The sequence below is a fragment of the Boleophthalmus pectinirostris genome, unplaced genomic scaffold (genome assembly GCF_026225935.1).
Source record: "Boleophthalmus pectinirostris isolate CB_2022bp ecotype Guang Dong unplaced genomic scaffold, ASM2622593v1 HiC_scaffold_18, whole genome shotgun sequence".
Taxonomy (NCBI): Eukaryota; Metazoa; Chordata; class Actinopteri; order Gobiiformes; family Gobiidae; genus Boleophthalmus; species Boleophthalmus pectinirostris.
Window position 1 is genome coordinate 30,131,743 of NW_026571133.1, and position 25,945 is coordinate 30,157,687.

Genomic DNA, 25,945 nt, shown 5'->3' on the forward strand with positions numbered 1-25,945 from the left:
ATACAGCCTCACCAAATGTAACAAGTGACTTCCATTTTCATATTCATATGTCCTCAAGTGTGTAATGCTGACTGCAGTGCTGTGTGTATTTTCCCATACACTCGAGTGTCACTAGGAGTAGTTCAGAGATAATAAAAAATAATTAAATAAAATACAACATCAGAGCATTGTAATGTCTGTAAAGCTTCTCTTATTACAAAGGAAACAGGAGCTACAGTGCTGCGCATAATTGTAACTATAGTGCCATCTAGTGACAATGTGTAGTGTTGTTTTTATTTGCTCTTTTAATTGTCCGAAAGGGGAATGTATTGAAAACTATAATATAATTATTTAGAAATAGTATGAATATTTTATTTAACAATATTTATATTATAATTATGTCCTGTTGATACTTTGATGATGTCATCAACATTCCCTGGGGCCTTCCCCAGTCTCACCATTTTTGTTGATTATTTTAAAACTTATTTGGCATTGTTTACTAATGTGTGCATTGTGTCACCATGGTAACTGCTGAACAGTGCACCATAGACATACCTGTACCCCCCCAGTGATATGTCACTGCAAAGTATACTTTGCAGTGACATATCACAATTAATAATTTATTGTAAAATTTTATGTCCAAGCAAAATTCCATGGAACTAATTAATAAAATGTATTCACTTGCTTCCTTGTGGGTTAATTGATAACAAGAATATTTATATTTCATCAGACACTTTGACCATGGTCACATAATGTTTATTAAGTTTATTACATTTTCAATAAGATAATAATTCATCTTTGTACTTACGTGTCCCTACCTCTTGACCCATCCTCCCTGTGGCACGTGCTCCACAGAAATGCATTAAAGACACACCTCCACCTGACAAATCCACCGTCACAAGTACCTGGAGACAGAGCCAGACAGGGACAAACCTGCCAGTTCCACATTACTGTCTTGGCCAACTGAAAGGATGTCTCGAGATTACTTTGGATTCTCCTACGTCAAGAATGCTGGAAGAAATGGCACTTATGCTGCGCTTAACAATCCGCCTGATATTTCCGTCATTGTGATTTATTTTGTGGTTGTGCTGGCCGTTGGAGTCTGGGTAAGTCTGTCTGTTGACCATACAATGGGGCCTTGTCTCTGTGAATTGTTAACTTTTTACTCAGTTTCAGGTGTTTGAGTTGCTCTTTTGTACTGTTAAAGTAAAACTAATCAACAGTGTGGTGGTTCATCATTGTATATTTCCACATTTCAATTATATGGCACAGATGTGATTTCAGTTGATTTACTTAAATATAAGGAGACTGAAATTGTGCATTCGCAAATTATTAAGCAAGTCAAGAGCTACCCCTTTCAAAATTATTTTATTGCCCATCAACTTGGAAATGGAAACTATCTGATTAAACATCAAGAAGCTTTTCATAAAGCTAACTTCCAAAATAGATTGAATGTCATAACACTATGTTTGGCTATTCTGTTTTCAGGCTATGGTTCGGACCAACCGATCCACAGTAGGTGGCTTCTTCCTAGCTGGGAGGAGTATGGTTTGGTGGCCGGTGAGTACTGCTTAGAAAATTTGTATGAAAACATGAATATGAAAACATGAATTAATATCTGTTGCATGTGTTCATTTACAGATTGGAGCATCTCTTTTTGCCAGCAATATAGGTAGTGGTCACTTTGTGGGAATCGCAGGCACAGGTGCAGCAGCAGGTATTGCGATTGGTGGATTTGAGTGGAATGTAAGTGTCTTGTGCTATCTAAATTAGTCACTTACACAAATGTTTTTATTACGTGTCACAGATTTAATGACCATGGCTTTAGGACAGACTGGAGAAATAGATACATTATCATATAGGTCACACCATATAAATTTAACACAGATCTACCAACTGTATCCCCACATGACCACTAAGGACTCATTGCTTTGTTTATTGCAGGCTCTTATCGTCGTAGTTATTCTGGGATGGCTGTTTGTACCTATCTACATTAAGGCTGGGGTAAACCACAGTACACATTTAATTTTAATTGAAAAAATATTTAATTGTACAACAAAGTGTGTTGTTTAGGTTGTGACAATGCCTGAGTATCTGAAGAAAAGATTTGGGGGCCAACGTATCCGCATCTATCTGTCTGTACTGTCTCTCTGTCTGTATGTGTTCACCAAGATCTCAGTAAGTCAAATTGTCTGTGGAAGTCTAAGTTTTTACATGCTGTATATTAAGTCGTTCTTTCTTATGTCTCTCTCTTCCAAGGCAGACATGTTCTCTGGGGCCATATTTATCAATCAGGCTCTAGGTCTGAATATCTACATAGCTGTTATTGCGCTGCTTGCAATTACTGCGCTATACACTGTCACAGGTAAATATGTGATCGCTTCCTCTTTCATTGAACTCCTACAAACTGAACTGTATCCAGAAGTCTTATCAGTTTTTATGAAAGGACCCAGGGCTTGGTTAAAGTCTTACCACATCCATTTGTAGAGATGTGTCTTGTTTATTGGCTTAGTGTTATTGTGGTTAATCTTCCGTGACAGTGATAAGCAGGAGCTGGCTTTTCTCTTGCTCTAATGCTTGCAGACATGAATATTACCGTAACAGAGCAGCTATGATATAACTATGTGCACTGAAACACAATGATACAAACCGATTGGCTAACAATAATGAATTAAAAACTGAATTTCACAAGAAAAAAAAACCCTGAATCTTCATTAGAGAAGTTTAAGACGATGATTTATGTCTCTATACAAATCTGAACATGGTGTACTTTTAACACATTTGGCATGTTGCAGCTGCATAAAAAGTAGAAACAGAAAGGGTTATGAATGTTTATATTTTCTTACCACAGTTGTGTTGTGTGTGTTGTATTTTAGGTGGGTTAGCAGCTGTGATCTACACAGACACTTTGCAGACCATCATCATGATAGCTGGATCATTCGTCCTCATGGGATTTGGTAAAATGGCATTTTAATTTGGAACTTTTTGGTTCTTAAAGAAAGTTCTTTTATCTACAAAGGTCTTATTTTATCTTGTGTCAAGCCTTTAATGAGGTGGGAGGCTATGAGCAGTTCCAGCAGAGCTACATGACAGCAGTACCTTCCAACACCTCTAACATCAGTGAGCAGTGCTATCAGCCTCGTGCAGATTCTTTCCACCTTTTCAGAGACGCGGTCACAGGTGACCTGCCATGGCCCGGACTGGTGTTTGGGCTCACCATTCAGGCCACGTGGTATTGGTGCACAGATCAGGTCAGTATGTTAGCATGAGAGCAATACATGTAAGTAAATGATTGGCAGCTGATCCAATTGATTTGGTGATGCTTTTATGCCGTTGCCTAAGTGCACACTGAGTGCTGATTACCTGTGCAGAGAGAGCAGCTATTCACTTAAACCATAATGGTCTGTTGGAGAACATAATAAGACTGGGACCCACTTACAGATAGTTGTAAATGACAAACATATCCATATCTGTATCAGATTCTAATACCAATCCAATATGTGTACAGGTTATTGTGCAGCGTTGCCTTTCTGCCAAAAGCTTGTCCCATGTTAAAGGAGGCTGTATCCTGTGTGGTTATCTGAAGCTGCTGCCCATGTTTCTCATGGTATTCCCTGGCATGATCAGCAGAATCCTTTATCCAGGTACAAGCTCTGTGCGTTGTCTGTATAACATTGTATGACTGTATGACATTGTAAAATTGGTTTTATAATGAAAAATAATTACTCAATTTATATTGCTTCAGATGAAATTGCATGTGTTGTACCAGAAGAATGTGAAAAATATTGTGGGGCCCGGGTGGGCTGCACCAACATTGCATATCCTAAACTAGTGGTGGACCTGATGCCTAATGGTGAGTTGTGTTACAGACTGTATATTTACAATAAAGTGAAAGTATGGTAGAAAAGATAGTCATCTGGACCATCTTTTTAGTATCAAGATGTTTCAGCTGCCATCTGGATGCAGTTGTTAGTCTTAAAGTACTGGTCTGAGGAGCTACAGGGGCACTAGATTAGTTCTGCCCTAGGGGACAACTTTCACCTATAGACTGTATGGTTTTACCCTGAAACATCCTCTGGACATGTTTACCTTCTCTGTATCTGACAGGAAACAATTATGTCTTGTTTAAAAAAAAAATACTATGAACCTCTCCTGCACTGACCAAAGTTTGATGGCACTAACTAATCCTAAGTACTATGTTTTTCTCATTTAAATCTATATATTGCAGGTTTGCGTGGTCTGATGTTGTCTGTTATGCTGGCCTCCCTCATGAGCTCACTCACCTCCATCTTCAACAGCGCCAGTACTCTCTTTACCATGGACATCTACACTAAGATACGCCGCTCCGCCAGTGAGAGGGAGCTCATGATTGCTGGCAGGTAGCTTTGGAGTCTGTGATAATGAATAAAGAAAAGACCTTAACCGAAACAAATTTTTGAAAATTAAACATATCTGCTGTCTGCAGAATTTTCATCTTGGTTCTGATTGGTGTGAGTATTGCTTGGATCCCAGTGGTGCAGAATGCTCAGAGTGGGCAGCTCTTTGACTACATTCAGTCTATCACCAGCTATCTGACTCCTCCAGTGGCAGCCGTCTTCATGCTGGCCATCTTCTGCAAACGTGTTAATGAGCCTGTAAGTAACAGATTTACTAACCTTATCTCTCACTCATTCCTTAGAATGCAGTAAATCAGTAACACTATCTCAGCAAATTATTATGTAATACATTGAAATTATGCCAGTCTCGACTAATAAAATAATTGGTACATTCAAAATGTTAAATACTGGCTTGTATGTTTTGCAATTCAGTAATAAAGACTTATTATGCTCAATTACATCTTTATTGGCTACTAAAACTGCTTTTCGTCACATTGTCACCAATTTGTATTTTATGTTTTAGATCTTAGAACCGTCTATTATAGTGCTATAATGTTGTTATGGTGCTATGAAAGTGGCCCACTAGTTTTACATTTATGTATTTCTTCTGTTTCAGGGTGCATTCTATGGTCTGATGATCGGCCTGGCCATTGGGCTGTCCCGAATGATTGCGGAGTTTGTCTACGGGACTGGCAGCTGTGTAAACCCCAGTAACTGCCCCACCATCATCTGTGGGGTTCACTATCTGTACTTTAGCATCATTTTGTTCACAATATCTTGTATCCTCATTCTGGGAATCTCCCTCATGACCAAACCCATTGATGACAAGCATGTATGTGACCAAACATAACCAGATATTCATTTGAAAATGTTGCCAACAACAAATTAAAATTGATGTTGTGTTTTGTCTTGCCCAGTTGTATCGTCTCTGCTGGACTCTGCGGAACAACACAGAAGAGAGGATTGACATTGAAGTGGATGACTGGATTGACAATCAAGATGACAAGAAAATGGAAATAGAGGAGAAGAAACATGGTAAGTCAGCGGCTTTCTGTTTAGCCCAAATATGCATTCTTCACTTAAGTACTGTACTTGTTAAGTGCATTTGTCTTTTTGTGATGTACAATGAACAGTTTTGTTGCTGTTGGAAGACCCCTTCATGCAAATGAAATGTTTGACTTTATATCTGCTCATAAGCCTCTAATGTAGCCAGTCTTATCAGATTTGCATTAGCGTTGACTTTTGACCTGTGTAGTAACTTTAGTAAGTTATTTCGTTATTTATTATTGTATCATGCTGATAGAGTTAACCATATATACAGAAATATTGTATATTTCTGCATCTGGGTTAATGAATTCATAATTCATAAACTTTCCTATAATTTCCGAGAAATATTTTAATAATAAGACATGGAAAAGTATCTAATTTTGACTTTTCTGACAAGTATGATGATGACAACTGCTAAACTAATACAAGAATCCCACAAATGAAGAAATATGTCGGTAGGTCATAGATTGTATAAAAGGGAAGGGTTAGCAGAGGACAGTAATAATAATACGTTTTTACAGAAGAGAACAAGCCTGGTTTGTGCAAGAGGGCCATATTGTGTTTCTGTGGCCTGGAACAGCAGAAGGAGACTGTAAAACTGACCGCGGAGGAGGAGGAGGAGATGAAGAGGAAACTCACAGACACCACCGAAGTACCACTGTGGAGGAACGTGGTCAATGCCAACGCTCTCATCCTACTTTGTGTCGCAGTCTTCTTCCATGGATTTTATGCATAAAGCCAGTGGATATTACTTTATTTAAATGGTGTTACCTTTAAATGTTAGAAATGGCCACGAAAGGACATTTTAGGAAAAAAATATTTATTCAGTTTTCTAATATTTAGTCAGATCTCCTTTAAGATGTCACAAACTAACCTACTGAATGATTAATTAATAATGTAAATAATACAAATTATTAAAGAAAATGTATATGCTGAAATATTCAAACAAGCGATATATATAAGCGATAAGATATTTAAGGAAACCATATAGGTAAGAGAAGAGCAAAGGACAAAACAGTTTTAAGCTTTTTAAATCAGAATGACATAATGCAAGTGGCTATTGTACACGCTGAAGTTCATTTTCAATTTTTGACCATTTTAAAGGACCATGGTTTACTTTAACTCTGCTGGTGACTTGGGTTCTAAAAGTGGTCAAACATATGCTCTTTATCATAATTATTTTAACATTTAATTGTGCTTTACTTTTAAAATATAGACTTGCCTATTATTTTCCTCTTTTATCAATTATAATTCAAAATTCTATCTTAACAGAGTCGCTTGTACTATTTGCTACCTCATCTGTGTTTCAATCTCAAAGTCCCTGAGCCTCTGTGTAGTTCTAAGTGTTAATGAATAAAGTCATTTTACGAATAAGTTGTGGCATGATACTTCCTGCTTACTAAACACGAGTAGGAAAAATATGTTCTATCTGATTTATATTAATTGTTTAGTATTGCTTTAAAATATTTGCCTGACAATTCAAGTCAGAACCAAATGTGATGATGATATTTTCTTCAGGATAATAAAGTATCTTACTCCAGATGAACAGCGTTTAGTGCTTTACTCACTGATTCTGCAGAAATTATATAGTCACTCTATTTCCCCATCTAATCTTCAATAAAATTGGCATATAAAAATTCTGAGTTAAACAAATTACCAGTGAAACTTTCAGATTTTCACCAACAGGTCCTCCTTTACTGGAAACATAATTTTACTCCTCAAAATAGCCTAGTGTGGAACAATAGGTTCATACTGGTTAGCAAATAAAAACAATTTTCATTTAGGAATGGTTCTCTAAAGGAGTATGGGCTATAGCTCACTTTTTGGATGATGGACTTATTTTACAACATGCTGATTTCTGCCAGAAATGTTTAAATTAGTGTACCAAAAGAAAATATAACCACGTTATAATACATATTAGAACAATAGTCAAGCAGGATGTGTTGTATTCTGAGAGTTCTCCTGGACTGAGACAACTTTGCATTGAAAGTGTTGAACTTTGTGATTCAAAGTGCAATAACACATTTTTGAGATGTTCCTTACTAAATTATTGTTTCCCCAAGTCAGTAAAAAGAGATTACACTCTTAAAAGACATTTTGAAAAGAAAGAAATTAAAATGATTAAAACTAAGTATCTCTTCTGCCCCTGAAATGAAGGAGATAAAATTTAAAATTTTGAATACAATTTATTCAACCAAATGAATTTTTAATACAAAAATTCAAATTTTCAGACAGGTAAATGTGTGTTTTGTTTGTTTTTTGACACAGGGGAGGAGGATTTGGAACATCTTTTCTTTTTATGTGAGTTTTTCTTGCTACAAATTTGGTATGATTTTCAGTCTTGGCTTCAGTCCAACAGGAATTAATTTGCCCCTCTAAGCATAAAGAAAATACAATTTGGTGTATAAATAGATGATAAAAGAGTGGAATTTGGCATCAACAACTTATTGATTTTAGATTTTTTTTTCACAAATGTTTTTTTTTTTTAGATTAAACCAAACATAACACACTTGAAGAATGGCCTGAAACTTTTTGCTAGCTCACTGGGCCTAACTGAAAGAAAAGAGACTGGTTTTCTTATGTCTTTTCTGCAAAAAAATCTGAAAAAAAAAAAAATAAAATAATATATATATATATATATATATATATATATATATATATATATATATATATATATATATATATATATATATATATATATATATAAAACAATAATAATAATAAAAATTGCTGATACTGACCAGACCATGAATGTTCCTGATTTGTGGTAACCAGACATGTATTTACCAAAGACAGTCCAGGGAGACTCATTAGTGACCAGACTCACATTTTAAGTAACCAAAGTAATTTTGGCTCCTAGGCATATAAATGATACTTTATCATGCTTATCTTGTTCTGTACGCTTTGGAAGCATTTATTGGCATTGCCTTGAACTTGTATGGACTAATTAAAATCTAAATTAGTTTATAACAGTTTTATCGCTGGTGTCAGGAATAGTGGCTTCTGATCAAAGCAGTGATTCAGCAGAACAAACAGATGACAAAGGCCACCAAGGAACCTTCTCTTATCTAACCTGTGGAAACTGCTTTTTATTGCAGCAAAAGAATTGTCAGTGAAAATAATATACAGTTTATGGTGGAAATGTGTTTTGTATGGTTATTGACAATATCACATAATAAAATTTAAAAAAAAGTACAAACTATAGTTAGGCCAAAAGCATTGTTTCATGGTAATTATAATATTTTTTCATGACTGGTGGAGAACATGCCTCTGTTACCTATCATTGCTGGAAGAAAATGCACAATGACTTGACTTCAGGATTATTCGAAACAAAATGAAAATAATTTGCTGCTGAGTTCATTTCTGATTTCATAAAACATGTAAAATGTGATTGTGAAATTAACTAAAATAGAAAAATTGCACACAAATCAGCGCCAGAAATGGGGGTAAATAGGGTTAGACAATAATGGAAAGCTTGCCCTCAAGTGGATAGTGCTTGACACTACATGTTTGGGCAAAAATAATAACAGCATCTGCAGTTTTAGAACATACAATATTGTATAATAAATGCATCTATCCTTCAACTTAAGCAAAAGATAAAGGAGATAAAGGCTTTATTTACAAGTATTGTTAGGCATAAGTCATGTGGCCTATGCAAATATTGCAGGCCTACGTATTTTTTGTCCAAGTTCAGAGGTGTCGACGTAGTACGGTGGCATGCAGTAATCAGGAAACCGCACAATTTCTATTCATGTAGTTGCTGCTCAACCCAAATGTGGACATGTAAGTAATACTGATATTATTCAGTTAATAAGTCTGTTGTTTTAAAATATTATGAGAATCGAGGTAGACATAGGGCCTATTTAGTCAATGTAGTCTTGTTAAATGTGCAGGAAGAAATGTTCCTGTTGCTTAAGATGTTATGGCCCCATCTTATCTAGCTTCGCAATTGTTGCCTCTGTGCTTTAGCTTTGAGGACATCTGCGCAATGTAAATGTTAAACGTGCCTAGATGTTGTTGCTTTGTTATGATGAGTTGTCATATTGAGTAAGCTACTGATGGGGGAATGCCATTATAACATGGTTGAAACCTCATGAAAGTCAATTTTGCATAATATGTCACTTTAATGCTGAAAAAGGTTGAATCTTCAGACCAAGCTTTATTTTCAGTTTTGCCTCTATTTTTCCCATTACATGATGCACCACAATTATGTAACATAACCCTCTTAGACTGATTGAAAATTGACATCACAACATGTCTTTTTGGTTTTGATTTGAGGATTAGATATTATGCAACATCCTGCTTATATAGGTATCCAAGCAGGGCTCTTTGTGCTGCCACTGCAGTTTTTTGGACGAATTGACAGTTACTCGGGAACTCAACAATGTTCACTCAATTGTCACTCAAGGTTTTGCTCAAAGTCTAGAAGAGGCCTCCTGAATGTGAGGCAGTGTTATACAATAGGGTCCTTCTTTGAAAATGTGTTACAATATTTTAACATTAAATTTCTTTGATGTTATTGTTATTTAAGGCCTGGCATACTTCATTGTAGCAACTCAGCTGTAATGTACTTCCTCTGTGGTGCGTTGTGGCGGTGCATTGTGGCTCTGCCCATATGTTTGTGCATGTGTTCATTATGATGGTCCAATTTTATGTTTCTACTCTGAAAACAACGTGGAGGTGGTTTGTGTACAGAAACATGTATGAGTCTGCATGCTTAAGATGGGGATGGGGGTGGTGGGGAATATTGGTAATGCGCCTCATTGGTTGAAACAATTCTTCAGCAACTAGAAAATGTGATGCTGTCTGCAGAGGCACTGCAGTGCAGCGGGAGAGGAGGAGTGAGCAAGAGGAAGGGGGAGGGTGACAGGCACAAGCAGCCTGCACATAAGGCTGGGGCCAGAGCACACAGAAACTGTGTGTGTGCGTGTGGAGTGACTGCGCATGTGTGATGCAGGCTGGAGCCCACGGTGGAGGCTGGAGACATGAGCAGCAGCTGAGAAGAGGAAGAGAAGCGGGACAGGCGTGAAGAAGACTGCACTGGGGCTCAGGTATAACACTGACAACTGGATACACTCACCTCTCATGTGAGACTCTGGATGCTGAATGAGGACTGAGGAGCTGAGCAAATGCCGAGGGAGGGACATTACGGCAGCAGACCATCTCACTCCTCACATCCCACATCCACAAAATGACGGCTTCACCTCTGCCTCCATCTTACATCTCCTCCATTTGTGCTCATCCCTGCTGTATGTGGTGGAGCATCCTCACCCACTCACACCAGCCTCACACATGGAGCTGAGCTTTTGTTCTCAGACAGGGGCATGACTGAGGCCAAAGCCCTGGAATGATCTGAACTGCGTGTGTACAGGCAAACAGGTGATTACAAGGCTGCATGCATCACCTTTATTCGTTTATACTGCGTGCATCACTTTTCCTCCTTTATTCTAATTGTGCTATGACACTTAATATTCAAATATTTAAGGTGTGGCTGAAATCTCTTTTTTTTCCCATTCCAGTATAATATATGTATGTGCCTTGCTTTACATGACTGTTGCATCATGAACGTCCATTTTGCTGGCATGAATGGAGACACGCATTCTCATGTATTGTAACTTATGTCTTATGAAAACGTTCTCTAAGCAGGCAGAAACACAGAGTAAAGGTTAACATCATGTCTAAATGCCAATCTTTGTTTGCGTTGTTACCACGGCTCCTATGGCATGACTGATAACCTATGCAAACAATAGTTATATATACGAATAGGTCATGAATGTGCTTGTGTGGAATCAGATTATGACAATAGCTGGACTGTGTGTATAGACAGACTCTAGGTGAAGGGGAGTGAGGTGTGGTGGGGGTGACTGGGACAGTACAAGAACGGTGTGTTCTGTAGGTGTCAGCAGCATTGGGGCATCAGTGGTCGTACAACGTCGCTGCAGTCCGGAGCCGGGGCTGCACACCATGCTCCGATTGCATAACCACCTCTCCTGCATGGATGCACTCCTCCCACAAGCACCAAATCCTCTCCTCTTTTTCTTTTTTCCTTTTTTTTTTTTTTGAACCTGCCCAAATATTTTGTCCACCTCATCTGCTCTTTTCAAAGTCACAACATCAACAGTCCACCTTAAACCTGTGCTGAGGCAGTCACCTTAACAGAAATCAATGTTCTTGATCAATGGAGAGACTGTTGTTATTGAAGACTTGGGTATTTGTCGAGCATTCCACTCATAAATCTTACGTGAGGTCTTCTTATGTGCAAAGGCGACTGCAGTCAAGCTTCTCTTTTAGCAGCGAGTAGCCATGTCAGTCTGATGGGAGCTTACAGAGACAAGAACAAAGAGCACTTGGTTTAAATGAATAGAGAGGCAAAATGGCTGATGGTTGGTGTGATCAAGAGTCAGATGAATTATTTAAAAAATGCACCACCTTCTCTATGTTGGGGGCATAGGAGAGGATAGCCATGGTTTATTTTTTAGAGTCCTTAAAATGTATAAAATATGGATGATGTTTTGTCATTGATTATGAAGCAACACATACACAATACAGATGGACAAACAGAATCAAATTTAGATTTTCTTGTAATACAGGAAGAGATATAGCAATGATAGTTGGGCCAGCATGCTACATCACATATGATCCAAGGAAGATACCTGTTTATGCTTTATTATACACAAAGTTAAATTTGAAGTTTAGTTACAAACTTAGACATTTGTCATACTACAAATGTTATTTTAATGATTTTTAGCATTACAGCAACCATATAAATATCTTGCACTACACTGGCCAATAATCAAACCAAGTCTACTCTGATCAAATAGTACTTAGCTCTACCGTATGAGCCACATAAAACAAATCAATCCACCGTAGTCTCTTCTGTCCTTGCTTCCAGTCTCTATTTTCCAACTGTTACTATATAATTCTGTAATCTAAAATACCGTAAATCTCCGTAAATCTGACAGAGGTCATCCCACGTTAACGTAATCTGGACAAATAATTATATCCCACCCAGGTCGGTGCAGTACGGGATGTGTATAGTGGCTGCGCTTTTTGCCAGCTCAGGCACGAATTTGAATCCCAATCTCAACATAGCTGACATGCCTCACATACTGCCACCATGCTGTAGAGAGGAGCATAGTAAATGAGGTCCTCTGTGCCTTTTACAGAGAGACTTTGTTATTGGAGATTGGATGGAGAAGTTTTCATTGATAGGCGTGTGCATGCTGGTCTATGACTCATTCAGAGAACAGAGCTGTTCCCCTCGTTGTCTGCAGCACAGGTGGTGAGCACAGGCCTGAGAATGGGGAATGTTCTGGATATTTCTGCCTCTTTTGTTTGGCCTTGTTAGTGTGGGTATAATCAGCCCAATAGTAGGGAGACACAGTGATGTTTTGTGTTGGCTGGTATGTGATGAGGGCTGGTAATAGAAATGCATAGAGATGACCAAATGAGAGTGTGGTGTGTGTGCGTGTGTGTGATTGTTTACAAACATACGTAGAATGGATTTCAACTTTAAAATTTTTAAAGGATATAGTGTTCACAAGCCATATGTAGTCTTTGTTCTGCAACCAAGCCCAGTGAGAACGATGTCAAAATCAATATGCAAATCCCTGCACACTCGAAGGAAGACTGAAAATATATCATCCAGTATGTGTTACATTACAGAGCAGAATACTGACATGAAATACTGTACGAGTTTGAGAATTATATAGATATTAAAGTGGCTTCTGTCTGAATATTGTCAACATTATGAATTTATATATTTTCATTATTCTGTTATTCTGTTGTTATGAATCGTCATGTACCTTTTCTGCTTATGGGCTTATTTTGAATAATATTACTCTTTTGAAGTACTCTTCCTCACTCTGTTCAATTGTGAATATAAAGCTGTATAGCTTGAATGGTATGAGGTATAGTTGAGAGGTGGGTCAGTACATGTGGTCAGCTCCCTGCTCTGTCGCTTGTTTGTGATGACAAGGTCAAATGCTTGTCATGATTTCATTAGTGTAATAATTCATGTGTGGGGAGTGCATCCAGTGCTATAAACACGCATGACATCTGAGTCGGTGCACTGTGCTAATATGGCGGCCACCCGGGCCGGAGATGAGCTCCTTACATAAGCATGGAGGGTTCAGTCGATTAGAGGAGGAGGTTAGCCCATCATCAGGCCGCTTGCATCACTTATCAGGCCTTTTCATAGAGCTGTCACCAAATTAGAGGGTAATTTTAGCTACGCCGCCTCCCTGGGGCTCTCACAGATCCTAATGCAGTCTGGATACTTTATCTACTCAACCCCAGTTTCCAACATGTATTTTAAAAAGTTTTTACACACATAGTGTTTAGACCTGGTATATTTGACTGAGAGAGATTATTATGATATGACCATGGGCCACGACTGAGATTACAGTTATTATGTGAAGGATGGGTGTATCTTTTCAGTTTACATATTGGCCACATTGCCCTAAAGATCTACAGGATAATGGTCACTTGTGGAAGAAGTATGTGCCTGCTTTGTAGTTACAGTGTATCACAGTCTGAGGTATTATCATGATTTATTTGTATTTATTTGAGTAAAACTTCTACAAACATGTATTTACATCCTGATAATAAGTGCATTCTCAGTGAGTCAGCAGAGAGCAGCATGAGTCCTTGCGCTTTCTGCTGGCCTTTTGCTTACACAAACAAAAAGGTAAAAAATAAATGTACATGTTTATTTTAAATCATAAGAACAAGACTAAGTTTCCAGATGTAGTTTTAAAGGCCTGAAAAATACAAGACCTTTATTATGTGTTGTTACAGCCCATTAAAAAAAAAAGCCCTAAAAAAAAGCCCTGTCTCTTGTTTATTGTCTTTTGTTGTTGTGCTCTTGTGCCCATTGCTTGTCCAACAAGAATTTCTCCATGAAGAGACAGCAAAGGCTAATCTAATCTAATTAATGTCCCTTAATAATAAGTGTAATACTACCAATCCCTGATTTATCAAATACATAAGCAAAGTGAATATTTGATTTTGTTGTCACTGCAGAGCAAATTTGTGTTCAGATCTTTGCGCCATCATTGTGTAATGCAGTGGACATAATGCTATAGAAACACATGCAGACACGTCTTCCCTTAAATGGACATTAGCACTAAGTCCTGTGTTTTGCCTCTTTCATACCTCCTAACAGCTTGAGCCAGGGAGGATGAGAAAGTGATAAAAAGGCTATTTTGGGGGAAGCGTTGCCATAGTGCAGCTCTCAAGGATCACAGTTGTGAGGATGGAGAGTGATTCAGCTCAAGCTGTCTGAATGTGTTGGAAAAGGAACAAATGTAGGCCCTTGAAAGTGAAGGGCATAGGCAGAGTAAATAAAGAACTGTTGAACAGAGATGGTTGCATTTTACAAAATCAGTCTCAGCTTTGTCCAATCAGTTATCCTCCTTAGCCATTCGGCTCTCTTTTCTCCGGTACTGCACTCTTCTTTCCACTACTCGCCATTCAACCATTGAAAAACAATGGAGAAATTACTTTTTGAAAAGTCAGATAAAGTGTTAAGTATAAGATTGGTTTAAAAACACAATGAAATTAAGTATACAGTACTGATTCCTTTAGCATTTGTGATGGTTTGATCTGTTCTTATATGTTGTTTCAGTTTTACAAAACAAACTGACTTTGCAATTTATCACTTGAATGAAAAAATTTATGAAAAAAATGGAAAGACCTTGGATAAATAACAATAAGAAACAATTAATAACAATATGAATAGACAACCAAATAATTCCTAAGATAGCACCAAAATAGGTATTTTTTGTGTGTTTTCTGACTACCTACGTGCTATGCTATTGTTTAGCCCACGCTGTTTTGTATCAATTAACATAAATGGAACTTAAACCTGATTCACAAGGAAAATGAATGGGTTTGTCTCGTCACAGTAGTATAAATAGAAGTATATTGATCCGTTTTGGTCCAAGCCACACACAGACAGATAAATTGTGTTATTTTGGGGCCCCAACGAGCTGAGCCACTTCCTTTGTCAGGTGCACCTCTGCCTAGGGCTTTTTGAGTTGGGGGTCGGATGCAGGAAAATCACAGAGAAGTGCTTAGATAAACAAACCATAAATAGCACAAGCTTTGTGTCCCTCCTCACATCTCTCCTCCTCTCTCCTCCTCCGAACCATGTAGGTCACCTCTTGGCTGTGTACTGATTCATCAGTGTACTGTGCGCACACTGCCAATGATGTGTCATCCCATTGTGTCATACTAACTCCAAACTCTGGGCTATTCAGTTGTTTGAGCCTAACCCACGCACACTCTCTCAGAATAGCAGCGCTCTGTGCTTACTGCAGCCAGGCCCTACGCATGTCAGGCACATACAGGGGCGCAAGTGACGCCATCACTGCTTCTGTTGACAGGAAGAAGGAAACAAAAGAGACTAAGGCAAAACTATAAATCCTATAAAACCACAGTAACCTGCTCTTGGGACAGGCCACTGTCAGATATAGGGGCTTTTTGTTTATGTCTGGTTTAATTCTAGGCTTGTATTTCTATTTAGTTGAGTAGATTTTAATAGTAATTTTTTTATTGTTATCCAGTTGAGTACATTACTTTTTGATTAGTATTAGGCTGGATTGCAGGCTAGCTTTACACCTGAGTTAAATTGTAGTGAGTTGTACTATATTAACTAAAAGGGCATATTAAATGTCAATGCAACTGTGAAATCGGAAGCATGTATTTTGAGGTCTGTCTGGTCTAATGTTGTTTTTCTTTTTCTTTCAGATAAATGGAGCCAAGAAGAGCAAAGGAAACAGTGAAGCAATGCTCAAATAAGCACAGCTCAAGCAGCTATCAACCCTTGGCTGTTTAGGAGGACTGTCTTCTCCACTCCGTCCAAACAGGAATTTAGAAGCTTTGGACCAAATGAGTCATTCCAGCAGCTCTTTACTACACCTCCCTGTTCTTATCAAGAAGGTTTAGGAGGGTCAGAGGAGGTCAGCTGACCACCCTCAACCCAGCAACCAGAGAAGGAGAAAGCAGTCACCCAGGCTCACCAAAAACAGGAAGTTAAACATTCTTTCATGCAAGAAAGAAGCAGGAGTTTGCCCTGATCGCCAACTGGACACAGTTAAAGACAACATCGTCTGGACATCTGTGGACTGTCAACAGCATACCCCTTCAGACTATAATAACCTCTGTACTGTATGTGTACATGTGAAGTGTGTGCATTGCTTATTCGTGTTATGAGTGAGATGTGCTGAAGTGGTCCTCTTTTTAAATCTCTGCAAATTGCCATCAGAAACTGCACAGACCCTGAACAAGACTACATAGGTACTACCACTGTTATCTATACAAAGTTGGTGCTATTTCTGGTGCTTCAACTGCACTAAACATTAAAAGGACTGAAACATGGACAAAGTCTTGCGCCCTCATGTCCCATCCAATGGCTAACTTCAGAAAAAAAGACATCCTGTGGTCCCTTGAACTCTAAGCTGAGCCAAAAACACTTTCTCTTTAACCACCAACTAAAGACTGCGAATGTCCTGCCTACGGCGCCAGCCGGTCACCATCCCCATGGATACTGTCAAAATCATCCAATCAGAGAAGTTTCCCCGGGAGTGCCCTGTGCCAGTCACCCAACCCCGCTATGCCCCGCCCCCCAGAGTTGCCTGGGACGGTGGTGGAGAGGGGGAGATCATTGTGAATCAGGCCTGCAGTGATCTAACCCTGGACCTAACCGGCTCCCCCAGGCCCATGTTGCCTCCTCCGGCCCCAATGATGCGCAGGGAACACAGCTTCCTGGCGCAGCGAAAATCCAGTGCCAATGAGATCTGCTACCACCAGTTCCACTACAATATGGACGACGTCATAGTGAACCAATACGTGCTGCGCTCCTCCTCCACCTCCTCCTCTACTTCCTCCTCCTGTTCGTCCTCCTCGGGGCCAGTTATGCCGTGTGAACCCCTGGACTGCCCCACCTGTGGGCACACCTACAACTTTGCAGGGAAGCGTCCGCGGATCCTGTCCTGTCTGCACTCAGTGTGTGAGGAGTGCCTGCAGATCCTGTATGAGTCCTGTCCCAAGTACAAGTTCATCTCGTGCCCCACCTGTCGCCGGGAGACGGTGCTGTTCACTGACTATGGCCTGGCTGCTCTGGCCATAAACACCAGCATCCTGAGTCGGCTGCCCACTGACCCAAACGGGCCAGTGCAGTGGGGGGGTGAGGCGGACCGCAGCTGTTATCAGACTGTGCGCCAGTACTGCCAGTCAGCCTGCACTTGCCACATCACCAACCCCCTATCCACCTGTGGCATCATGTAGACACCTACACTGTATGTAAACATGGTCCGAGTGGTACCTGCTCTGATTATTATTGCCCTCTATTCACTTTCTCTGAGCTTTAATATCAAATACAGTATGTAGGAACTAAAATTTATGGAGGATGTCTAGTCACTGGAGGATTAACAGTTTTAACAGTACTTCTGGAAATGTAATCAAAATGTCTTTGATCTGGATATAATTTATTGCAAATATTTCTATGCATAGATTTATGGTAGTCACAAGTGGTAAACAAAAACTGAATGCATTGTAAGCTGATGAACAAAAGCTCTGATTAATCAAGTAAGATGCTTATTTCTATATCTCTCATACTCCAAATAGCAGTATAATGGCAGCTCCTGTAAATACAGAAAATTGCCCTCCTTTGTTAACTAGATGAGACCTGTCACTCTGACCATCTTTATATACAGTGTTGGTGTTTTAACAGTTGGGGGTTCTGCAGGCATGACTCGATGCTGCCCCCTGTGGCCACTCTGATATAAGCTCTCCCCTCACCACCAGTTAATAAGCCCATCCACACGTTATCTTTAATAGCACAGAAGGTTGCTGTGTGGGACAATGGACGTTGCTGCTGGACAAATATTAAGTAAATAAATGTATTTTATGTATGGACTGAAAATTTATTCACCCTCTCTGTTTGGTTGGACGTGTTTGTCATTGACATCTCTTTACATGCGAATGCCAGGGGAAATGTGTCCCCCAATCTAGGTGAATAAAGATATAATATATTATGAATCCTAAATGTGTGGTTATATGTATCAAATTATAATTGAGTTTGCAAGGTAATATTATGAGTGGTTAATAAGCCAACTGGATAAAAGACACAAAGAGCAACTGTTGTATCAAAAATAGTTACAAATTAAACCATGCCAGGAATTAAAGGTATTTTATTTATTTTGCTAAGGATGTCATACAGTCCCCTCCTTTCAATGTGAGATGAGCTAAAACCAAAATATTGACCCTGTTGCCATGGCACCGTCTTTTTTTGCTCCGCATTGGATGGATTTTGTCATGCTTTAACTGTGATAGTTGCTTGCTATTTACTTGATTATATTTTATTAAAGGATAGATTAGTAGAAAAATTACAGATCTGAGTGGAACACAGTTGTGTCTGTTGCAAAGATACAACTGTTCATTTCAATTATATATATATATTTATATATATATATATATATATATATATATACACACACACACATACATTTTTTCATTAATGATCAAAGAAGAAACATTAATTATGTAGAGAAAGTGACATTGTTTTATTATTTTTTGTTTAGCAAAATATTCACGAGACAGTTTTGACTATGTTGTCCACTGTTCAATAACCAAAAGTATCAATATTAATCACACCATTTTGACACGAATTTACCAGTAATTATAAAAAACACTATGGATAATTGGTTTATAAATAAAAGGAACAATAGCCAATCTTCCAAAGACTGCTTTTCTAAATCCTGTAAATTTAAATCCTAAATTTTCAATATCTCCCAATGCTGCCAGAGCCATATAAAAGAATTATGTAGATTTAGAGACAGTCAAATGTATATTTGACAATATTTCAGTAATACATACACTTCCATAGGAAATGTGGAGGATAAATAAGAATCTGTACAGCGCATAATAAATAAATAAAAAAAAATATATATATATATATATATGTGTGTGTGTGTGTGTGTGTGTGCGTGTATGTGTGTGTCATTACTAGCAAGACACAAGACAAACAGTCCATTTAAATAGGTCCCGTTTTCCTTCTTCTCCTGAACAAGTGACTCAGCCTCCTCCGAGTGGCGCTCGGCAGCATCTGTGGGCTTCACAGATAAAACATTCATTAGACACAGAAGAGTCCTGAGGCAGTGTGCACCAAGGACACAGTGTTCATGAAGAACAGATGCATGTGCTCCACAGACTCCTTTTCATCTACTGAGCATTACGCCAGACCCACTGAGCTTGTGGCTGCCTGCCATGGCAGAGCTGCACCATACGTCTTGTAACTGGAAGTAACACTGCCCTCCACTGGTTAAAACCAAGAATCTCACCTCTTTTTCTCATCCACCTTTCTCATGGAACCAAACTTGAATCTCCAGTAGTTTTTAGACTTGTTCAGATCATCTTTCAGACAGTCCTAAAAACATTTACAGGAAATCAAGCCTTAAAACAAGTTTTAGCAGTAACTTGAAAACATTTCTAAATAGGACACAAAATAAACATGTGAATATTTTCCCATTATATTTTAATAAAACAATCAATCAGTACAGTAAAGTCAGTATACTGATCTTGATATTGTTCCTAACACAACACAGAGGGACAAAATCATTTAGATATTTACCTGATTCTCCTGTTCCTCCTCAGCAGCTGTCTCCTGTAGGTCATGAGCGCTTAACTTGTACTCTTCATAGTCAACCTTTAATCGTCCTGAACATACAGATACACATAATAACTAATTATAATATATACTTAATTAAAACATTTATGTGTGCTCTATAGCCCTGACTTCAAATTTAGGAGTTCTTTATTTCTCTCTCTTTCTCTTTCCTCCGTACTAGTTCAGAAACAGAACCATTGGGCGTTATTACAGCGTAATCACTAATACAGCGGAACACAAAGCATTCAAAAAATGGCAGTGTCATCTCGATATGGTCGAGTATGAACTTGTGTGGCCTAAACAGATCTTTCCCCAGCAAAACATATAACTTTTTTGATGCTTTCTTAAGAGCAAGTGCGCGAGACTATTATCTTTCAACGTTCACGTAAAGGGATGCAAGCACCACCATGCGGGGAAAACAGGTATTACAACGAACAAACAAAAAATGAACAAAAATACAAACAGGATTTATATTAATTATTATACTTTCTGCTGTCATGTGTTGTTGAGTAAATATCTAAGCCTTACGTAAATGCAGGGATGCTAAGTTTGTGTCCGAGGCTGATCTTTGCCTGAAGTGGCCAAAGGGTCTCTCTCTTTTCTGTTGAGGCTCACTGGACGAGGGTTCCACTTGTGTTTTCTCCAAATTGCGACACAAGGGCTCTTCCTTTTCGACAGTCTCAAAGTCACACGTCCCTGCAACCTGGTTGAGCCAGGACATAAGAATGACAGTGCTGTTATGACACAGTTATCTATACAGCTCTGAGGCACTGCTGAGAAGTCTTCATCAGTGTGTCAATAGCATGTTAAAATCACCACAAGAGCTCATATAAGTCATTGAGTATTTGTTCATACTTGTTCCTCCTCTATAGCTTCGGTGTGCTGTGTGTTGTGATGCAGTTGCTCTCGGGCGTATTCCTCCAGCATTTGACAAACCTGCTCCAGATACTGCAGGCCTGGACTCAGCTCAGACTTCTCTGTTAGGACCTGTGCAAAATGTATGACACAGTCAGGGGAAGAACAGCACTCAAGTCCTAACCATGTGGTTACCATTCATACTGATCCAATAATTGTCTTGCTGCTGTGGCCAATAACTAATTTGCAATTTTCATATACCAGTATCAAGATTTTTAAAGGACCCATATCGTGCTAAACACCTTCACTAGAATCATTTCAGCCCTGGTATTGCCAATCTCTGCTGAACTAAAGGTAAAAGCTAGCTTTTAGCTTGAAAACTACCACTACATGACAGCACAAGGTAGAACAGAGCATTTTCCTCTTTGGAGTTGTAGATGGCCTAATAAAGATTTAAACAAACTTGTGTAAATGAAACAAAACACAACTCCAGGTATGTTGTGTGGAGGTAATGGCATTATAACATGGCTTAAAGCTCACAAGAGTCAATTTTGCGCAATACAGGACTTTTAAATATGATAAGGTTCATAAGTTGCTATTCAGTTGTAGTAAAGTTGCACACAGTATCCTTTTCACTTTCTTCCTTTGTAAAAAAATAAAAACAACATATATATCAGGAATATGAAATAATTAATTGCATGATTGTAAATATATAGCCATATTTTTATTTCCATTTCATCTCACTAATTAGTTTAAAAAGACACACCCGAGACTGGGGTAGCTTAGAAAAAAATATTGGTGCAAAATATTAGCTAGATTTTCAATATCAGACATATTTTGATATCAGAAAAATCAGCCAGTCAGCCAGCCAATCAGCCCTGTATACGAACTGTTTCTGTCATAGTTAGTTATTATCAAAAAGTGCATTGTTGATAAGATTTCCCATCAGTAAAATGACTAATTAGATGTTTAGATTGTTTTTTCCTGCTGTAAAACTGAGCTGAGTCGTTTTGGCTCCTGCACACATTTTTATTGCCCACTTAAAAGATTATATTTCCTGTGACTCTCAAGTGTCTATTTGAAACCGGTCTCTCACTTGTCATAATAGGCCAATTATTGTTGTTTGCAGGTTTGATTTCTTAAGTGTGCTTTTAGCTGTCTCCTTTAGTAAATCAATGCAAGCACGCCCTTGAACTAAAGAAACTGAATTAACTGGAAGAGTTACAGTTAATCTAGTAGTTTCAACATCTCTTCTGCTTAATGCCTGGCAAAATGCAATTAAATATTGGCAAAGATCTAAAGACGGAAGTAGTGGTTACAAAGCAGCCCTCTACGATAACAATGACAAAATCTAAGATATGAGATTTGGCTTTCGCAACATGTGAAAATTTTGCCCTTCCATTGAAACAACAGAAATTCTTTCAGACCTTCACCTCCAATCCCATGAAGCCGTTGGGTGTATTTTACCTGGGCAGACAGGTTTGTGATGCTGCAGACACCCTCGTGAGCATGAAAGAGATCTCGTGTGACTAAATGACATGCCTGGCCTACTTTGAGCACGACACTGGCTTTGTAGTTGTATGTTGCAACCCTCTAACTAGCTAAAATAGAAGCCCAGGTGCACTCCTAGTGACTTTCTATAGGACTTCCCTGTTAAGTTTATGGTGCTGTCCTGTGCAAGACCATACATGTTAGATTGATCCTTATGTAACGCTTGGAGAGGTCTCAAACTAATATTAATTCTTCAGATAAAGCAGAGGTAGTTTACTCATGTTAAACATTTTTTTAACATGGAAGGCCAATTTTGAAAATGTATGAGCAGTTATCACACACTGTCAATTTGGGTAAGGGTTTTCCAAATTTTCTACTATTTAACTTTACTGGAAAAAATATGTTTTATAGATACTAATTTAAACTGTTTCCATTTCAAATTAGGGATGTGACGGTTGTCGGCTCTTTTGAACAGTTCCTTAATGTGAAAGGTTGGAATCAGATCAAATTTTTGAAAAGAACCAAATCTTTTAGTGTCTAACACTTTTTTTTTTTTTCTTAACACTGATTAACACTGAACCAATGCCAGAATCAGAGAATAATAATAAGAGCATGCAGTACGAGTGAGAACTTTTTACACTGAAAAATGAAAAACATATTTTACATCATGATAACAGTTATTTTTAAAAATTATTATTAGTGTAGTACAACATTTTGTTTAGATTTTGTAGCATTTCAGGGTAAATGCACTCCCACTCTCAGTTTGAACAACTTTAACCAAATCTTTGCCTTGGCCTTTTCTCTTCTCTTTTAATTTGTTGTTAAATTGAGTTCAAACATAGGCTTCTGTCATAATGAATGGCTCTTTAACATAAATGGATCCAAAAGAGTCAAAAGTTCCCATCACAATTTCAACTGTAAAATGAACATAGCTGCTAATGTAACCAGCATTTCAGTAGCATATATATTTTGATATAACTGAATCTAAAATTATATCACAACAAACAAAAGCACAGGCCATTGGTAAAAAATATATATGTACATATTTAAAGGTGCTCTATGTAAATTTTCAGGTGGAGAATCCGCTAATCTTATAATAGGATATCTATGCCTCAAATGTTCCACAGTATGACATCACACTTAGATCATTCAAGTGATACTAAATGATCAAGTTTACAAGTCAGATCTTAGAGAAGCAAGTGAGGTTATTGAGAATATATGTTTTTCAAGGTATTTATAAGTGGTAAAAAAAAAAAAAAAATTCTTCTGTAATATGACTGAGTACACGATATACATTACATTACCTGCATTTAATACAGTCAAAGCATAACAATGGAACATTCTAGGCAAGGGAATAACATCTGCATGGAGACAAGTTTGTGGTGGGCCCTACACCAGAAAAGTTACATGATGCACCATTAACATCAGACATGCTTGTGTATTGTATACCACAATTTGAGAAGCACTAGTCTAGACAAGGGTGTAGTTTTCACAATTTTGAAAAGTGAGCTGTAATATTTTACCATGCCTAGACTACTACTATTAAGGTAAAACATGAAGATAAGCCACAGCAATCGTCAAACATACCTTAAAGAAGACATATTATTACATTTTAGTCATTACATGCAATCTCTCATACAGATGATATATGTCAGATTTTTTAGTCTATGTTTTTGTCTCACCTTTGGTATGTAGTCAAATGTTTCCCTGTCATAAATAGCTGACTGCGGTCTCCTCTGTGCTTCCGACATCTGTCTGACCAATGGGGACGAACTAGACGCTTTTCTGAGCACAATGCTACCTGGCCTCTGACCCCTTGCCAGATCAGATGTGTGTCTCTTGGGCAGCAAAGATGACAGGGGCCTCCTCCTGACCACATCATCCACTGGAGCCTCTTGTCTTTTTTCTCTAAACGACTCAACTCTCAACAGAGCCTGTTCCACTTTAGATCTGTTGGGCATTAGGTACGGTGAGGAAGAGGTGGACGATAAAGGCGCCGGGAATGATAGGACAGGAGACTGGGATGCCAAAGGGGTGAAAGTATCCAAATCCACAGACACAGATGTGGTTGGGAATGAGATGTCCGAGCTGGCAGTCTCCACTCCTGAGTCCACAGATTCAGAGCGAACATTAGTATCCACATCTGATGAAGGCGAAGGGGGGTCTTCCTCATTACGCTCCAACCAGTCCGGCTCCGGTGCTCCCTCTGTCACCCAGACTTCCATAAGATTCCCAAAACTCCTGTACAAATTCATGTCTTCGAACTACATCCAAGTCGTCCACAGAGAAAACTGAGGAATGAAGCACGTTGGGACAGCCCACACAGGCCATAGAGGTAAGCTGGTGATGTAGCATTCAAAACATGCCCTTAGGTCCGCCTCCTCAGGTTCACCACACCTTCAAATCAGTGTGTGTCCTGTCACAGGCCTCCCAGCTGCAGGTTGAGACCCGCATAGTCCTGCCACTAGTTCTGGGAAAAACTCTGACTCAGCTACAATGCTATTTGACAACTTGGATTCATCCAGCAACACCCTACATAAATCCAAAACATGTAATTAAAACAAGCTGTAAAAGTGACTCACAATGTACACTTCTCCAGGATTTAGTGTTGATAAATCTTGAAAATTAGGTTAGCTGTGATGTTTTTCCATGTATTCCTGCAACACAGAAAACATGTTTCAATGGCTTAGGTTAAGTTCAACACAGCTTTTAAAAAAAAACAAAAAAAAAACTTGGTCTTTCAGTTGATTTTTACTCAAGAAAATAAAAGAGTAAATAGTATTTGGAGAAACTATTATTCAAGTGAGAGTACCTGTCTGTAAGTAACATCTAAAGTAGAATAAAATGAAGTTCATTTCATTACAAGGACAGAACCTCAAATGATGCACAAAATATTCATATTTTTACAGGACAGACCAAAAGAATTAGAAAACATATATCTGAATATATAGCTGTGCAATAATATATATATATATATATAATATTGCAATACTGTCAATTATAAGGCCTTTCTGACTTGTTAAAAGAGAAGTAACCAAAACTCAAGTACTGTTATTTCAAACTGAATATTACTCAAGGAGGAATAAAAGTGTGTAATTTGAAATTTACGCAAAGTGTGTTTACTGTAAGTTCTGTCTAATACACTGTGGTTGGTCACCTGGACAGATGAGGATATAGTATGAGAGAGCATGGAGGAATGCGTAGAATGTCTTTGTCTGATAGCATCTACATTCCCCAGGTGAACGACGACAGCTCAGGTCAGCGGACACAGCATGAGTCTCAGTCACTGCAGGAAAAACAAAAGAGTGATTTTGAGGCCGGCCACAGTCTGCTGCTCAAAGAGACTGTACGCTACGCTGACCCCCAGACCCATGCCTCTTTGTTCTGTACCGGCCTATGACTGATGAATGGGGAATGGGAAAAAATTTATTTAATAGTGGTTTATTTTTATTTTGTAATCAAAATATTACTTTAATAGTGAAAGCATAGTCTAAACAAATCAAATCCTGTAAGTAATGTTGTTGTC

The 25,945-nt window shown here is 38.4% G+C and overlaps 3 protein-coding genes across 5 annotated transcripts; 2 read left to right on the top strand and 1 right to left on the bottom strand.

The window, feature by feature from the left end:
- Positions 1-981: 981 nt before the first annotated feature.
- Positions 982-6,138, top strand: slc5a1 (solute carrier family 5 member 1). The gene is made up of 15 exons (XM_020940203.2): positions 982-1,085; positions 1,468-1,539; positions 1,621-1,725; positions 1,924-1,983; positions 2,053-2,157; positions 2,239-2,344; positions 2,856-2,936; positions 3,022-3,230; positions 3,488-3,623; positions 3,725-3,832; positions 4,208-4,358; positions 4,445-4,613; positions 4,972-5,187; positions 5,273-5,390; positions 5,927-6,138. The coding sequence occupies exons 2-15, from the start codon at positions 1,471-1,473 to the stop codon at positions 6,136-6,138; spliced, it is 1,845 nt and encodes a 614-aa protein (XP_020795862.2). The 5' UTR covers positions 982-1,085; positions 1,468-1,470.
- A 2,968-nt stretch (positions 6,139-9,106) lies between these two features.
- On the top strand, positions 9,107-18,391 carry rnf208 (ring finger protein 208). Of its 3 annotated transcripts, none has more exons than XM_055153750.1 (2): positions 9,107-9,185; positions 16,155-18,391. In XM_055153750.1, the coding sequence occupies exon 2, from the start codon at positions 16,911-16,913 to the stop codon at positions 17,691-17,693; it is 783 nt and encodes a 260-aa protein (XP_055009725.1). In that variant the 5' UTR covers positions 9,107-9,185; positions 16,155-16,910; the 3' UTR covers positions 17,694-18,391. The 3 variants fall into 3 exon arrangements, with proteins under 3 accessions (XP_055009725.1, XP_020795935.1, XP_055009726.1); XM_020940276.2 differs by lacking the exon at positions 9,107-9,185 and adding an exon at positions 10,276-10,453; XM_055153751.1 differs by lacking the exon at positions 9,107-9,185 and adding an exon at positions 10,753-10,781.
- A 214-nt stretch (positions 18,392-18,605) lies between these two features.
- si:dkey-106l3.7 (uncharacterized) lies at positions 18,606-24,726 on the bottom strand. The gene is made up of 6 exons (XM_020940264.2): positions 24,102-24,726; positions 20,929-21,060; positions 20,602-20,776; positions 20,038-20,123; positions 19,748-19,833; positions 18,606-19,519 (listed from the first exon to the last, which is right to left on the bottom strand). The coding sequence occupies exons 1-6, from the start codon at positions 24,672-24,674 to the stop codon at positions 19,441-19,443; spliced, it is 1,131 nt and encodes a 376-aa protein (XP_020795923.1). The 5' UTR covers positions 24,675-24,726; the 3' UTR covers positions 18,606-19,440.
- Between the last annotated feature and the right edge of the window lie 1,219 nt (positions 24,727-25,945).